Here is a 17,712-nt window from a genome sequence, read left to right as displayed (position 1 = left end):
ATTTTGTATAAATAAAATATGATCCTTCAGCTGATGGATCCTTCAGTTGTGACCTTGTTAGACAAGTCTTTGACTCTGAGGTGTCTTGGACAAAGCAGGTGCTTTGGGGAGAGGTTTTGGTGAACAGAGGCAAAGACTTGCTGTTCCTCATCAGGCCAATGCTCTGTCTTGCCCAGTACCTCACTACAAAACAAGCAACAAGCACTGGAATATGAGCGGCCCCAGGGTGCCAGAGCAAAGAGGTCCATCCAGACCAGCAGTGTCCAAATGATGCTCAAATGCTCAGAAACACTGAGAACAGAAGAAAGTGTACATAGCACCGACTGTAACACTTTCCTGGCTTCTCCCCTGTAAGGTCCAGATGCTTTGGAGGAAGCGATGAGAGTGCAAGAAATAATACACTCTTATGGAATAACCTAATGAAGGAGAGGCACTGCCCACTTTTGGCAATTAGTGACTGGCTGCAGTGATGAAGCTTCTTTATTTGTGTAATCCTCTCTGGGGTAACCGTAGGGCGACTGCTATTAAGGCCGACATTTGGACTTGTGGTTTAATCTGATTCTTTGGCTTTAGTGGTTACACACAGCAGTTTGTGCTGTGGAATAACTCTGTGTACACAGAGAAATTCTGATGCTGCTTCCCTGTCTGAGTCAGGGTTGAGCCAGTGGTGAGGAAATGCTCTGGGCTGCCAGGGAAGACCAAAGCAGAGGCCCTGAGCTCTTGCAGTCACTGGGGAACTGGGAGCACTCTTGGCACTGGTGCATCATTTAGTCCCAGAGACTTCATGCTGCTCTGTGAATTAAACCTCCAAAAACCTTAGGAAGGGGAAAAGTACATCATCCATCAAAACAGCAGCTGGACTGCAATCCGTGCCCATGTGTGCAGAAAATACTTTCTGATTTTCAAGCTTCACTCACGTCTCTGCTGGACTATGGTTCTTTTTTAAAACTGTTGTATTTGGTAACCCTTTAACGTTTTGTGTGAATGTCTGCATATGTTTGTAAAGGCAAAGAAAGATGCTCATAGTGCCATTGCTGTGATTAACAAGAGCAGCTGTCAAAAGACACTAGAAGAACTAGATTCAATGCTTATGTTTCAGTTAACATCTGAAGAAAAGGCACCAATTAAAACCGGGGTTTTTATTTTCTTCTTTCAGGGGTGCATTCTCCGAAGTTGTTTTGGCTGAAGAGAGAGCAAGTGGGAAACTCTTTGCAGTCAAGTGCATTCCCAAGAAGGCACTGAAGGGAAAGGAAAGCAGCATAGAGAATGAAATTGCAGTCCTGAGAAAGTAAGTATCAGGCCTTCATTTCTGCGTCTTCTCTTCGATTAGACTCCTGCTTTTAAGGAGCAGGAGCAGTGACTGACAAGTGTGACTGACGGGTTGTTGATAGGACTGACAGCTCATCACAGGCAGACAAGATCAACTGAGTTCAAATGATGTTGAAATAATTTTGAGAAATGCTCTGGTTTTCTTTTGTATTAATACAGCCGGATGACTTCAAAGTGCAAAAGGAGTGGTGTGAGGCTGGAGCAAAGTGATGCCTTAAAAAGACCTTATCCACTAATAATGTCAGCAGTTGGGTCTCTGACTTTGAGGAGAGGAGGACCAGGGTTGTTATTTCCAAGTGCTTAAAACAGTTTATATACTAATTGCTCTAAAAGTATGGCATGCTATTTGTTTGTTATAGGAGATGGTGGTAACCTGTGCCGTGGAGAGGTAGGTCTGCCACTTCTGGAAGTGCCTTTGCAGAGCAACTTCTATTTTATCAAAGTTGTCCACAGTGTGTATTTTTTCCTGACTGTGGCTGGAATACATGGATAAGAAATGCTGATGACTGCTATGAATTCAGTGTAGTCGTTAGAAGCTTGATTCTTACCTCTTCCTCATCTTACGCCCAGAAGGTGGGATTTATCTCACCTGACCGAAGACACTTGGATCTGAACTCGTCACCCTTGACTTTCTTTGTAGGAAATGGAAAGAGATTGATTGCTTTAGGATTGGTCCATGTAACTTGTTTTAAACTTCTAGCAGTACCTTCTCTTCTCATTGAATTCAAGGTAGTACAATTATACAGAAGCCTGCATTGGACTGGGGCACTCTGATTCCTACTGCACTGGGACTTCATGCCCTAGCTCTTGGTCATGTAGAAGCTGATGGCTGATCAGCTGGGCACCATGTGACAAAACTGACCCTAAATCTTTAGAACTAACTAAATACTTCTGAACTAAATGCTCAGACAGCCTAAGTCAAAGCAGCAGGTTCAAGGGCAAACTCAGCCATCTCAGTATGAGGCAGAGGGGATCCTTTTGAGTAGAGGGACAAAAGTGGGGCTCCAAACAGCTACAAACACTTGTTGCAGTCGCCTTCCCATTGCTGGGGCTGTATCAGGTCAGTACAATGTGAACAAGCCTTCGTCATGTTGGCTTGCTGTGTAGCGTTATTGAGAATCTGTCATAAAGCTCAACCGTTGCCATCTGCATAACCAGGTAATAACGGCCAATAACTGGCAGCTTGAAACAGCCTTTCTTTGTATGGGTTTGTCTCCTGATACCTGTGAGTGGGTGTAAGAGCAGCAGTACTGGTATGCAGTAAGGATTGCCATGCATCAGCCTTGAACCTGGGCTAATAGAGCAGAGAAATCATTGAGGCTGTTTCTTGCTTTTGTGTTGTGAAACATTTCTGTTCTCTGCAAACAATTTCCTGAGAAACCAGGAGGCAGCACCCAGGCTGTGCTATTCCAGCTGCAAGGGCAGGAGAGTGAGTGGGTGGAAAATTCCTGAATTTCATACAATTAGGTCTACTTGGTCTCTTGTCCTATGCATGTTAGAGCCTTAAGAGAGATCTTTCGTTTTTTTATCTCCTAATGCCTTCTAGTTAACTGTTGCTAATACAAACTTTGCATGTCATTGTATTTATTCTGAAAATAGACATCTTTGCTAGCAGACACAGTACTGAATTTGTATGTGCCACCAAGGAAACGCTTAGAAAATAACAAACTGGATCTGCCTACAGTTGAGGAGAGGGGATATCAACCTGCTTCTCGGTTCAATGAATTCTCTGCTTCAAAAGCTGTCAGCAAAAATAGATTTGAGAGAGGTGGAGTGGATCCTGAGCAGCTGTTGCTAAGCTCCAAAGGTATCTAAGTGTCCTTGCTTTTGTTTCTGGTAGCTTAATAGTGAGTGGGGATGGTTAGTTTGTGTGTTGTCTAATTAGTGGGTAGGATGCCAGAGCCCTGGGCTGCCCTGCATGGCTTTGAGGTGCCACAGTCTTAACAAGCCATGCACCCAGCTGCCACTTCTGAAGGGGAAGAGCGCAGAGGATGCCTGGTGGGAGGAACTGGTCCCTCTGCCCTGAGAGGAAGGTGTAGAGCCACAAAGGATGGATGCAAAGCAAATATAAATATGCACGTGTGTTGATCCTGGTCTCCCTTTCTGGATTTGCATCGTGCCTTTGAGGGGTGCTTAAACTCTGCTGGGATAAAAATCCCAAAGCACACCCTGCCTAGCTGAAATGCAAGCAAACCCCTTGTGATCCTTTAGAGAAGGATCTTGTCTGACACGGGACTTTCTCCTCCTATGTTCAATCATTAGATTTCTGTCTTCCTGCTGATGAGGTGTTTGCTTTCTGGCAGACATCTGCCAAGTACAACTCTTCTTGAGCTCCCCTGCTTGTCTGTCAAACAGGGGTCTACTGTGGAGTCTGAATATCCTCCCTGTAGCCTCTGCCAGCTCTCAGATGAGCTGCTCATCCCCCTGTGTGTGGTAAGCAGGTTCTTAGGGACAGTCAGAGATTGTTCTGTCCTTGTCCAGGACTGGTACACACAAGTATCACATTGATTTTGTACCCTTGGGCTGCCCTGGAGAAGGTTTGTCCCCCTGACAGTCCTGCCAAATCATCCAGATCTGGCAGAATCAATATGGAAAAGGGTTTGGATGATGTTGTGTGCTGAAGTCGTATTTTCAATAATGTTTTTTAAATTCAAGTTTAAAAGTCTGTGCATGGAGTCCTATAGGAAGTAGAACCTGCTGATGAAAGCATGAATCCAGTGACCAAAATCTTTGGTTCGCCTCCCACTTCTGCTGCTGACTTCCCATATGACCTTAAGTATCTTCTGTCTCAATATTTATTGTCTATGAAACAGCCTTTATTCAAAAGACTTTCGAATACAAAGTTTTACCTGCAGTTAGTTTTGCAATCCTTTCTCCTGTCAGCAGACCCAGGAGAGTGGGTGCAAGAAGGGAGGTTTCTGGGCTGGGCTTTTATGTGAAAGGATTGCAGCGTCCTGTCAGTCCTTCTGTGTGTCTCACCTGAAAAGCTGTTGGAAGTATTAATCAAATGTTCTGTGTTGGGGAAGGTCAGCAGTCCCCACATGAAGTACATGGAAGGTAGGAGATTTTATCTCTCTGTCTGTGGGCTTGGACGCTCTTGCTGCCAAAACAAAATGACACATTTTAGAAGCGATGTTCTGCTAACAGAGGAGCGAGCTGCCAGCCAACTGATCTGCATGTTTGTGTGAGTGCCAGAGTGAATCATGCATACTCCATCATTTTATTTTTCCAGCCATGGCCAACAAATCTGTTCTTAAAAAAGAAAAAAGGCGGAAGAGCCGTTAAGTCAATATTTACGCCTAGCAACCTTAACAGGGTTCTTCCAATATGGACTCTTTTGTGTCCCGTGGAAATCGATGGCAACATTCCCCGAAGACTCAGATGGGTGGGGACGGAGTGGGAAGGAGCTCGCTGTCGAGTGCAGTGCTGGGAGAGACTAAGTCTGCAGTTAATCCAAGAGCCTGAGCATGACAAAGCGTTTAAGCATGAGGCTAATTTTAGATGGTTATTTGTTACAGTGAAATTGGTGAGTAGGCCAAGCTCAACTTGCTGAACTCAGGCCTAAAGGGATGCTTCAGAGCAGGGTGAAAGTCACTCGTGTTTGGTACTGCAGGAGGAGGGAAGTTTTCTTAATGTCTTCGATTATTGCCCAGATGGTGCGCTGGTGGACGAGGGTTGATGTTCCTTCTAATTCTGTGCTGGCTGCCTGTAGCTGGACACAGGGCAAAATATTACATCTCATCACAAAATCAGGTGCGAAGCTAACTGCCTGAAAGGAAGTTGTAGTGAGGGGGATGTTGGTCTCTTCTCTGAGGTAACTGGTGATAGGACAAGAGGCAATGGCCTCAAGTTGCGTCGGGGAGATTTAGATTGGATATTTGGAAAAATTTCTTTACTGAAAGAGTGGCCAGGGATTGGAACAGGCTGCCCAGGGAGGTGGTGGAGTCCCCATCCCTGGAGGTGTTCAGAAAACGTGTAGATGTGGCACTTCGGGACATGGTTTAGCAGGCATGGTGGTGTTGGGTTGACAGCTGGCCTTGATGATCTTAGAAGTCTTTTCCAACCTATGATTCTATGATTTTAGGGCTTTAAAATTTACTTCTTTTGCAGTGGAAAATGTGCTATGGTTTAGAATCTGTTTGAGGAAAACTGGATTTCTAGGGCAGGACTGTCACAGCTCGATTAACTAACTGGCTGTGGGGACCAACAGCACATGGTCGCCTTCGTGCAACACAAACTTTTCCTGCCCCGAGACGTGGGGAAGGCAGTCACTCTGAAAGCAACTGTTTTCTGGTTTAGAGCAGAAAGGTAAATGCAATCCTTTGCATTGTTTGCTGTAGAATAGAGGAGATTTCTTCCTCTTATGGTAATTGTGCAGGTGTGAACGTGCTGAAAGATGAATTGTCTGTTAGACAGGTTGCTGAAGGCAGTAGGTGGTGCGAAGAGTTGAACTGCAGAGAAGAACCAGTCTGCAGTTCTAGTTAAATAGAAGAAAAACAACCTTGTAAGAGTCAGACAGAGAAAAATATGCCTGGCTGATTTTTTTTTTCCTTGGCAACACTGCTATTTATCACAAGAAACTTTCTAGCTGCCTGGGTAATACCTGCGCAATCATACAGGTTCAGTGCTGAGTCAGAGCAAAGCAGGGGGAGGAACAATAAATTGTGGGTAGCCCTGCACCCAGGCGTATTGATTACTTAATAGCAGTAATGTGCACAGAAAAGTGTCTTGTTAAGCAAATACTGTTTAGCTAGCAAATGATACTCTGCCTTAGCTAGTTTCTGCTGATCAGAGATTTTAAAAATTATTTCTAGACTATTCAGGTGTCTCGTACTCTCACCCCCTTTCTCTTTACTCTCCTAGATCCTCCTGGAGAGTCACCATTAAATTCCTCATGACAAATCAGAGCCATGCCTAATTGTGGACTGAAGCCATTTTTCCTGTTAAAAAGCATGATCAAACTGTTTCTACCAGGTCAGCTAAAATTCTGCTGGTCCTTTCCATTCCTGTTTCCTCGGAAGATGAGGTGGGACAAAGTGTTCAGGCAGTGATTCATGCCCTGGCAGCTGCCTCGCTCTTTATATGCCTGTACCTACAGCCAGGAGCTGCTGTTATAATAAGGAGCAGGGAGAGAGGCGGGGAGGCATCCTCCTGCGAAGTCTGGCAGGTCAGGGCTGTACTCATCTCAAAACTAAACAACAAACAGCAATAAAAATTTTTCCTGAAGTGGATGAAAGAGTGGGTGTTCCTGCTCTCCCATAAATCAGAGGATGGTCAAAGGGGCCCTTTGCTCCATCCCAGGAGGCAATGGCATTAAAGAGGACACCCTTGATAACAAATGTGGAAAAAAACACCCCTTCTCAAGATTTACCTGAAGATTAAAAGGGTAATTTAAAAAATTGTACCTTTTTGCTCCTTTTCAGCAGCCCATTGGCAAACTTCCCCGAAAACGTCTCTGTACCAGATTCTTGTCTCTGTAAGGACTCATCCCTCTGGGGCTAACCCAATAGCCTCTAGGAAGATGAATCCAAATTTAGTTTTGAAACCCATTAGTTACCTCTTATTAAACTCTTCTGTGCAATTTAACTCGGAATCAAAGGCTACATTAATTCTGAATAAAATTGGCCATGCAGAAGTTTAATGTGCCCTAAACATAAATTCAGGCATTTAATTAATTTGGATGACTGTTCCTTAGTGACTCTGTGGGAGAGACCCATCTATTCAAGCCATGGCTGTCTCTGGGTCAAAAAATACAGCACTTACAGGCCTGGATGGTCCCATACTCCAGTTTCTGAGTCCAGAGGCTCTGCTGATGCCCACTAATGCTCTCCTAAGGTGATTATTTTTCTGTGCAAGGTCATGCAACTGGAGTACAGGGCCGCCCAAATTGGCGAGGAGGCACTCTGATCCCGTGTTGATAAGTGCTAACATACAAGTGATGGTAATTACATTGTGTAGCTGATGTACAAAAAAGTGTGGGATTGGGGTTTAAGGGGCTAGTGACAAACTACCTCTTTACACCCATCTTTATGTAAGTGCTCTTTTTCCTGTGAAGAAATTGATGGGATGGTTAGGAAAGGAAAAAAATAAAGAACGCACTTGGCATCTCTGTCTGTCAGGTAACATAATTTCTCTGAAGCTTTGCTTCCTCTATAGACAACACAGGCTTGCTGTTTTTTCTCCCCCCTTTTTTTTTCCTCTCTGTGAATAATGGTGAGAAGATAGGCTGCCTCAGCAAGAACTGAAGAGACAGCTGGTTGTTATATTAAGTAATCACTTTCAGAGAAAGCTTTTATGTAGATTTACTTGTTAAAACCTGGCTTGCTCATGCCATTGCAGTTGTGCTGGGGTGACAGAAGGCTGACTCTGGCCTCCTCGCATGGCCGCGCTCAAAGCTCTGCCAACCACAAATCCAGGGCATCCCAAAAGCTGGTTCCCCCACAGGGCCCCAAGGATGGCTTGGCATGCCTGGGCGTGCGGCTACCCAGTGGTACTGTTAATGATGTTGGTGTCAGTGGTGGAAGAGTAGGGCCCCTCTAAGGATGTAGTTGTTGGCATCTTGCATGGATAGGGCATCTTGCATGGATAGACTTCATCATTGCCCCCATGCATATGCTGGGCTGACCTGGGTGCCTGGTTGGACCTCAGTGCCCACCCTTGGAGCCACCCTTACTGCTGGGCACTACTGCAGGCATCCCTGCTAGGGAGGTAGGTTGGATGTGGGAAGGAGCCAGGATCTACCAAACATTGCAGGGCAGGGGGACAGTTGGGCATGCCTGAAGGCTGACATCAGCTTTCGACCATGAGCTCATCTCCTGAATCAAGGAGATGCAGACTGGATAAATTGCCCTACTCAGGTTTCAGGCAAAAGTGAATCTGACCCTATGCATGTGGGTATGGCACAGGACAGCTCTGCCTTGGCACTAGCAGTTGATTTCTTGTTAAGCAACTCATTTTGCTGCAAAGAATTCATGAGAGTGAAAAAATGTGAAACCTGAAACAAAGCTGACACCATTGTTGGTCACTGAGATGTGGAAACTTTGCAGGGGAAGACTTTGCAGCCGGGACTGCCTGGATTGTATTTCATGCTAGATTAGATGTAAGCAGATGTAGGGAAGCAGATCAATCCTAAAATACATTAAGTGAGAGCGAAAAATCCCCTCTGAAATAGTAAACACAAACAAAATCCCTTGTATCTTCTCTGGTCTTACACAGTTTCATTTACATGCAGTGTGCTCCATAATAGCTTTAGCAATGGTGCGCAGCATTTCTGTGTTTCAGCCTGCGTTTGCGCTCTGCGTATGCAGACGGTTGTGTTCCCTGAAGTAGGTTACAGTGTGATAAGTCATTTCACTGTAATTGCTGGGTGATAACGCTCTTCTGGGTGGTGATGGTATACCAAGTCTCCCTTGCATAACTGTTCTTCTTCAAGGTAACCTGATACCCTCAATTCAAAAAATGGCCTGTCCATGCAGGGAGGAGGGCCCAGGTCAGAAAGGATGAAAGTATATCATCGCTCAGAGCTTTGGCTTGGAAAATAATTCGGTGCATTGTGGAAGAAACAGCTGCTTTCTGAAATAGTTGCTCTAAGATGCGTTCAAATTAGCAAAATGGTTTTTTAAGGCTAAGCTGGAGTCTGCTTCTGCACCAGATGTGTGTCTTATGTGGACACTGTCCTGTGCAGAGCTGGAATGACAAAGCTGAGGTCCTTTCAGATCTCCTAGCTAAATGAATATAAACCCTGTTTTCCAGTATTTATTACTCAGGAGGATGGTTACAGTTGTGTTTCAGTGGTACGAGTATCTGATTATGTGCGCCGTTGTCTGTTACCTAAAAGGAAAGAATTGTTAAGATGTGTAAAGACTCTTTAACAAGATCTCACAGCTTGACAAATGATTCAGCTTTATATCTGGATGCATGAGGTCTGTCTTTGTTACACCCACACGTTTAAAACGAAGTTACCTAATTTGCAAGCGCATGCCTTTGGTTTGGCATTATGGAGCTCGCAGAAGCACAGTAGGTGTGGGGAGTTAAAAATTGCAACAGCTCTGTTTGAAGCAGTGCTACATGTAGTGTTTAGAAGATGCACGGTTTTGGGTGGTGCGGTATTAGTAGGGAAAGCATTTTCACAAGTGCTGGCAGCCCAGATCTCCAAGGTTGTGTCAGTACTTAAAAGCTGCTGAAGATGCAGTGCTAGGTGGCTTCGTTAGGCAAAATACTTCCTCTTCTGTTTTTTCTCACGAGATTCTTTATAGGTAATCTGGAATTTCTTGTCCCAAATGAAGTTTTTTTTCCGTGAAAGTAATTTCCTCACTTGGAAAAAGTATAAAAGGCTGATTAAAGGTGTCATGGCATTAGCAAAGTGAAGATGTCCTTGTCAAAATACTATCAATGCATTGCATTTTGCCTGTCTTGTCTAACTTAATCTTGAAATATTAAACAGAGGAATTCAGTGTTTTGTGTTATCACGATGTACTGATGGGAGCCAGTTAGTTTCCAACCATAGGATCACTGTATTTTGATGATGAGTAAGTTATTTACATGCACAGTCCAAGCACCTCAATGGATATTCCTTTATCTTACTTTCACACTATTGAAAAACATGGCATAACTCATAAAACACTGGAGTATCTGAGTGGTGAGTTAGAGTTGTAATTTGTGAAGCACAGCACAGAGGAAAACAAGAAAATGCAAGGTAGGATTCAGCTGGCCAGCCGTAAGCATCCTCAAGATACTCAGCTGTGTCTGAGCTCAAATCTCACTTGCTGTGGAAATTGTTAAATATGCATTTCTAAATGGATCAGAATGTACAGGGAGGAAAACACAAATATTCCAAAAATGTCAGTTCAAGAAGGTAGAAACAGGAATCTTATCAGAAATGACTGTTTTCATGAGCACTCCTTGTCCAAAGCAGTCATTTGCTCTCAGTTCCATGGTAAAATGGTTTATGAATATGAGTTGCTGTATTTTGGCCTCCATTATATGACGTTAGGTCAGTAATATTATCGGTGGGCAAGTTTCTGTGATGTGTGACCCCCACTGTGAATTTAAAAAAACTGTTGGCAACTTCTGCCGCCTGTTTTCAATTATAGAAGATTAATCACAGTTACATTTTGTGTCTCGTTAAGTTCAAAATTCTAGGTGTCTTGAACCAGAGTTTGGCAGAGGGGGTCTGGCTCTGACCAGAATAAAATGGGAAATTATTTGCGCTCCGCCTCACTTTCAACTGCACCAGGTTAAACCTAACAGCAACCTCTATATTTGGAATATATCCAACATATGCTGAACTGACAGCTGCATAAATTAATTGGTATTAGGCCAACTAAGTCCGCAGTTGTCATCTGTAATACATGTTGACTCATTCTGATAATGCTTAGTCATACAACACTTTGTGTTCAACAGGAGTTTTGAAGAAAAAAAAAAAAGTAAAAAATCCTAAATCTGTAAGTACAGACACTCATTTCGTCTGTGGGCTGTCCTAGTGCTTAGTTTGACCAAGGAAATGGTGATGACAATTTTGCTCCAAAGTGAACATTGATTATTTTTTAATCAGAAATTCTGGGGTTTTTTTATTTTTACCTTATATTCATAAGGCATTGGCTTAATCAGAATAGATTTGTTTTATTCTGAATTAAGCATGGCCGTACTAGGGGGCTGTGCTTCTGCAAGTATAGGACTTTAAACCTATTCATGAAATCAGTTTTCAAACTAAAGCCTAATATTTTCCTTGATTGCATTGTGTTTCTATATCTCTGGCTATCAGAGACATCTGGCTATATTGCCCAGTTCTTAAATCTCTGTAAGCGCAGAAACCTCTGGGTTAGTTTTAATGTTGACAATTTGTATTAGTAAGTGGACTATGAAATCATTTCCCTAAGGATATGTGACAGCTAGCTTTTACTTTGCCAGATATTTTATCAAATTAAAATTATGGAGCATTACATTAAACAGGGATGTTATTGCCTCCTTTACTTCCCCACTATTTTTTTTTTTTTTCCAGGAGAGTAGACAGGTGATTTCAAGCTTTCTTAGAGACAATACGTTCTTTTTTGAAGGCATTTAAAAACGTAAATAGCAGAACTGATTTCTTTTTCATGAAAGTTTGTTCAATAACTTTGAGAAGGGATATTAGCGGGAAGCTTTAGCAAATAATCTAATATAACCCTATAGTGAATGAAATACAGCAGACAATACATAGCAGTGAAGTGTGCCAGACATATTTTTGCACACCAGCACAAACTTCTTCTGAGATTAGTCCAGAATTTCTATATATAATCTGTTTCGTTCCCACCAAATAGAATAACAGCCTGCTTCAAATATCTTCATACCTTTGTGATATCTCCTGTCTTGACTGACGCACCAGGGATTAAACCGGGACCTTTTCAGACTTACACATATATATCTTTACGGCCTCAGCTACGCAGCCGTTCCCTGCAGGCAACTGGAACGGATTCAGACCTTGCTGGACCGGGCATCGAGAGCAATAGTTAACTCCTACCGACATACTTGTTTGAAAAATACATATCAGTGTGGGGTTGTTTTTCAGCTATTTCAGAATTTTTTCCCCCTCCACCAAAAGCAGAAGAGTCCACATGCAGCAGCAGTATTTTACATAATACATTTTGTCAAGAAGCATCTCTCCAGAGTGAAGCAATCTGATCACTCCAGTGTCTGCTGTGAGCTTGGTAACGAGAACAGAAAACAGTGACTGTTCACAACTTTGCTCTTAGACAGAATAATAGGGGTTTTCTAACTGAAAACAAAGAGAAAAGGACTTTTTCATTTTTTTAAAATGCTGTCATGTGTGAGTCACAACAAATATATGGATATGGCATGATCCACAAAGATGTAGCTTTTGTTGGCACTTATGTATAGAAATGCCAGTTCTTCCCTTTCTAAAGATAAAATCTTACTTTAGTAGTGATGGCTGTCTGCTTTTATGTTTACTACAAGTGGGATGGTGGGAGGGAAGTTGAAAACTTAGGTGAAGTTTGAAACTTTTCCGTCTGTGTTTTTTCGGGCACGTGAGAAAATTGCTGTTGAGTGGAGCTGCTGCATCTCCTACAGTGTTTATATCTCGAAGGCATCATCCTTGCCATTTATGGTGTACAAAACACACATCCAAACCATGTGGCATCAGCACGGGTAAATGAGCACTTGTCATTAACAAATAGACATGGGTAATGTGATCTAATGCTATTCTTGTCAATAGGAAAATTCAAAGTCGTGGAACTTGGTTACATGACTCTTCGAGGCTCCCTTGAGAATCTCAGCCCAAAGCAAAAGTGGAAAGAAAGCCTAAGCTGAGGTCGCCTGTGAGGGTTGCAGGGCTTTGCCTTGTGCAGTCATGCAGTGTGGACTCCAGGCTACACGCACAGCAGACTAGCTGCACAGCCTCCCTTCCCGCTTTCCAGTGCCTCCTGAATTGCTATATAAAAAAAACCCCAAGCCATAACTCATATACATGGCTTTACTCCTCCAAAGGTAGTTACTTCACCTATGTGCACTCAGAACTCAGGCACAGCTAAGCCAACAATGAATCCCAGTATTTCCATAGGGATAGCTCTCCACTGTCTCTGGATGATGGGTGGGAAAGGGGGATTTTTCAGAGAGGAACCTGATGAAATTCAACAAGGGCAAATGCAGGTTCCTGCACTTGGGGAGGAACAACCCCATGCATCAGTACAGGCTTGGGGCGGACCTGCTGGAGAGCAGCTCTGTGGAGAGGGACCTGGGACTGCTGGTGGACTGTTGTCCACCGTGAGCCAGCAGTGTGTCCTGGCTGCCAAGAAGGCCAATGGGATCCTGGGGTGCATTAAGAGGAGTGTGGCCAGCAGGTCGAGGGAGGTTCTCCTCCTCCTCTTCTCTGTCCTAGGGAGGCCCCATCTGGAGCACTGTGTCCAGTTCTGGGCTCCCCAGTTCAAGAAAGATGAGGAGCTACTGGAGAGAGTCCAGCGGAGGGCTACAAGGATGATGAGGGGACTGGAGCATCTCTCCTGCGAGGAAAGGCTGAGGGAGCTGGGCTTGTTCAGCCTGAAGAAGAGAAGGCTGAGAGGGGACCTTGTAAATGCTTATAAATATCTGAAGGGTGGGTGTCAGGAGGATGAGGCCAAGCTCTTTTCAGTGGTGCCCAGCGACAGGACAAGGGGCAATGGGCACACACTGAAGCACAGGAAGTTCCACCTGAACATGAGGAAGAACTTCTTCCCTCTGAGGGTGACGGAGCCCTGGAACAGGCTGCCCAGGGAGGTTGTGGAGTCTCCCTCTCTGGAGATATTCAAGACCCACCTGGAGGTGGTCCTGTGCAGCCTGCTGTAGGTGACCCTGCTTCAGCGGGGGTTTGGACTAGATGACCCACAGAGGTCCCTTCCAACCCCCACCATTCTGTGATTCTGTGATTTAAGCTGCCGTGGCTGGGGCAAGAATTCACCATGCAGAAAGGGAATCTGCCAGGGACTGACCGTGTCCCCTCTCCTCCCTCCACATAGCTGTAGAGCTGGAACAAGGGAACCCAAAAGGGAACTTCTGTGAGAGGATGGAGAACATGGTCTGTGTCTTACAAAGGGGGACTTTCTCCTCCTAGGCTCTGCTGCTGGCATTAAGTTGGTTTTCCATCTAGAAAATGAAAGACCACGCACAGAGTTCACCACCAAACTTCACTCTAAAAGGATGGGGTTGGCCCATAGAGATTTTCTCCCTTCTTGGCTCTGATTTACTATTAGGGCCCTGAATTGCCGACTTCATTTTAAATTCCTTCTGTCATTAGGAGCATATGTTTCTGATTTTCTTTCTTATGACGGCATAGTTTGCACTCTTACCCGAGAGTTGTTTTCTTAGTAGGACCAACTATATTTGGAATCACCCTGATTTGCTCTCTCTTGAAATGGAAGATTGATTTCAGTATTTCTGGCAATTTTTCACTGTTTTTCTTTCCCCGTAGTTAAGTGTTAAATAACTATTCAAGCTGAGAACACCTATACCACTTTATTTTAACATAATTTTATTTGTTTCATTTTAGTGCTGTGTATGCTCCTTGAGTAGCTGATATAAGTAAACGTATTAGCAGGGCTGTTTCTGGAGGATTTAGTAAATAAGAGAAAGAGTATGTCAATGAGTGTAGAGGGTTGTGCTTTGCATCAATTTACACACAGCAAAGGCTTATAAGCTTTAGAGACCTGATCCTGTGTTGACTCTGTCACATCCATGTGTCAGGTAGACTTGAATGACATATTTAAAGCATCTGCCCAGGAGGGGGATCTGGATCCCATTGAAATCCCCTATCCAGGGGACAATAGAAGATCTCATGGGTTTTCTTAATCAGCTATATAATTTGCTGTCATGATTATGCCTACAGCATCCATTTGGGAGATGACTGCTTTCTGCTCTCTGGGGCTGGTCATATGTAGTCTGTCACTGTCCTTCCAGTCCTTCGTTGTCATGGACTGTAAACCAAGAAATGTCAGCCCTATCTCCCAGGTCCCAGTTGCTGGGTCTGACGTTGTTAGCACTTTGATCCCTCTTGCCATCAGCCCCAGCGTTCTGCTTGCCTGAAGGCAGCAGGTTAGAAATAATGCATACCCTGGAGTACCTTAAAATACAGGGTTTACACTCTCTTTAGTACAGTTTGCATTTTTAGCCCACTTTACATGTCAGGACAGTTTGGATTGTGGCATGCAAAGGGTAAACAGAAAAATAATGGTAGCAAGTCTGGCTTAGTTAACAACACACAGGTGCTTTAGTCGCACTTGGCCATATGCACCTTGGGAGCCTCCAAATGTTGGGTCTTTTTCACCCAACAGAGCAGTTTATCTCCAATGGGCAAGGTAAAAAATATCTTCAGTGGGAGGGTGGCCTGCCTGTTCTCCATCGTGCATCTCCTGTCATTTCAAGAGAGACATTTCTGGTGTGAGAGGGAGCACTTGACTCAGTATTCTGCTGGTCTTAGTCTTGCACTGTTTTGAAACCTCTTCAAGACCTTCTTGTGAAAAAACAATGCACCTTTTTCAAGAAAAATAACAGGACCCGAACTGCCCAAAAGTTCGGGCTTATTTTGGACTAGACTTTGAGTTTAAACAAGCTCACTCTTTAAACCCTGTGTTTAATTCTGTAAAGAAAAAGCCACTCATCTGGACCTGGTCTGACCTTCTGCATCAAGTGGGCTGTGTTATTTCATCTATTTATGCTATGTAGATCTTGATAACTGGGTTTGACTAATGCATAGTGGTTAGAAAGGTACCCAGGCTTCGTGGGAGTCTCCTGCTTATTCACCAGAACTGCGAAAGCATCCCCTATACTCTTTCCAAAAAATACTCGATTATTCCCATTTGTCTGGGAATTTGCCTGGGTTTAACTGCTGTTTACTCACTTGTGAATGTATTTCTCAATGTGTTGAAAAATCTGGTCTGTCTTTAATTTTCTGCCTACATAGGTACTTGTTTTATGTAATCTGTCTGTTTTTACTAAGCAAAATTGAGTAGTGTTCTTCTTTGTAGACACCCTTTGGAATCTGGAGAATATTTTGGTCTTTCCTCATGTTTACTCTGCAGCTAGAAACATTCTCACAGCACGTGGTGATTCATGGGGAGAGGCATGGAAGGGAAAACCCCAGCATTTTCAGAGCAGGATAATCCTGAAAAGTGTGCTTGATTTGGTAGTAAATCTAGTGATAATCTAGAGTCTATCTTAATTTAGAAAATAAGTGCCCTTGTGAGATTTGGTTAAATGAGAGGTAGGAAGATCTGATTTTAGGAGCACACCGAGTCTGTAGGGGTGAGACACAGCAGGGACCCATAGCCAAAGACGTGAAATATCTGGAAATGGGGCAAAAGGAGGGGTTTTTGTGGGGGAATCAGCTCCCCAACTGCTGCAGGCAATTTGTTTCTCATTTTTAGGAAAATGAAAGAGCATAAGCCCAAGAGCTTATTCTGGAAATGGCTTTGTAATAATGGTTTTCAGCCAATTGAATAGGCAGGTACTTTAATTTTTTCCAGTGGCAGGGCCAGCTCCTGCATAGAAATTTAATTTGAAACTCACAGACAACAGATTTACTTTTTTAGTTATCCTTTACAGACCCTGTGAAGCCCACAGATCCCCAAGGGTCTTCACTCCAGGCATTTCAAGCACCCCTCTGAAGCATGAATGGAAAGAAATCTTTAAAAAAAGAAAAAACAAACAGGAGAAAGCAGAAGTTAACTGTGGCATGTTAAAACAAATACAGACAAGCCATGCTGGGTACCTCTAGTAGCTGTACAGTTGCAGAGGAGTTAGTATTGGGTATGGATATCCCTGTATATTAACTTATTTTTTCCCCAGTAAGTACTTAAGCTCACAGCATTTTTAATCAACCTTGCAGGAATCTCAGCCAGTCGTTGCTGTGCTGTGGCTGCTCCATGGGGCAGAAGATGGTGTTAAGGGATGCTGGTGTCACTGAGAGTGTTGGCGTCTGTGTTTTTGTTCTTGGTCCTGGCCACAGTTTTCCTTCTCCAACGTGCAGAAATAAGCTCAGAAAGTAGGATTTTTATGAGCTTATTCCAGCCTAAACTTTTGATTTGAGGGTCCTAAAAGAGCATCTCTCCCCCAGACCTCCTCCTGTAGCCACATGTGCCCCAGGGTGCATCGGGTAGTGGCAGAGCCCCACTGAAATAATATTTTTGAAGCAAGATCATAACCATTACTGAGTTACATAAATGTCAGTACTTGACATTGTTATACAGAGCCAAAAGTATTGCTGGGAGAAAGCAGTTAATTAAAACCTGCTTTGCAGTGCTGTGCTTTTCCTTGTATTAAAAATAAAACAGAGCATCATGAGTAGTCTGTCTTGCTGTTTTGTAAACAGTTTTCCCCATGCTTTCTCCTCTTTACTTTTGATAATGTTGAGGAATTATACTGCTGATCAAAGAAGCTGCATAGTGTCTGCTGTGGTAGGACCAGAAGCTTTTCCATAGTTCTGCCAATAGGACTTATTTGTGCTATAGCACAGCAAAAATGCTCCTTGCTTGGGATCATTACACTTGTACTAATCCACCCTTCCCTAGGAGGCATAACACATGCACATTTCTCTAAATAGAAAATATATTTAAACATGACACATGGCCACATGGATGCTTTTATGATTGAGTAATCCAGGAGTAAGTGGGGATGGAGGAGATACGGGAGCAAAATGGAAAGATTCAAGAAAATGTTTCACCAACTTGGATGCTGAAAGATGTTCCCAAATGGTTAATTCCTGCTGCATTTTTTGTGCTCCTCCTTATTTAGAATAGAAGAAAACCTGAAAGTGTTGTCAAATGCTAGGAATGCGAATGGGAACTGTGAACCCCATTGCAAACTTGCAGCTTGTTTGAATTTGCCTTTAGTATTTTATGTATAGTGAAATTTCACAGG

At 43.5% G+C, this 17,712-nt stretch overlaps 1 protein-coding gene across 4 annotated transcripts in view; it reads left to right on the top strand.

The window, feature by feature from the left end:
- CAMK1D (calcium/calmodulin dependent protein kinase ID) overlaps nucleotides 1-17,712 on the top strand; it is a 228,829-nt gene that overhangs the window by 96,724 nt on the left and 114,393 nt on the right. For all 4 annotated transcript variants that reach the window (XM_075428202.1, XM_075428200.1, XM_075428199.1 and 1 more), the window contains exon 2: nucleotides 1,157-1,288. In XM_075428202.1, the coding sequence (XP_075284317.1) occupies nucleotides 1,157-1,288 (132 nt within the window). The remainder of the gene's footprint in view (nucleotides 1-1,156; nucleotides 1,289-17,712) is intronic.

Source organism: Opisthocomus hoazin, chromosome 8, assembly GCF_030867145.1.
Source record: "Opisthocomus hoazin isolate bOpiHoa1 chromosome 8, bOpiHoa1.hap1, whole genome shotgun sequence".
Classification (NCBI taxonomy): Eukaryota; Metazoa; Chordata; class Aves; order Opisthocomiformes; family Opisthocomidae; genus Opisthocomus; species Opisthocomus hoazin.
Note: the sequence above shows the minus strand (reverse complement) of the source record. Positions and strands in the feature narration are given on the sequence as shown.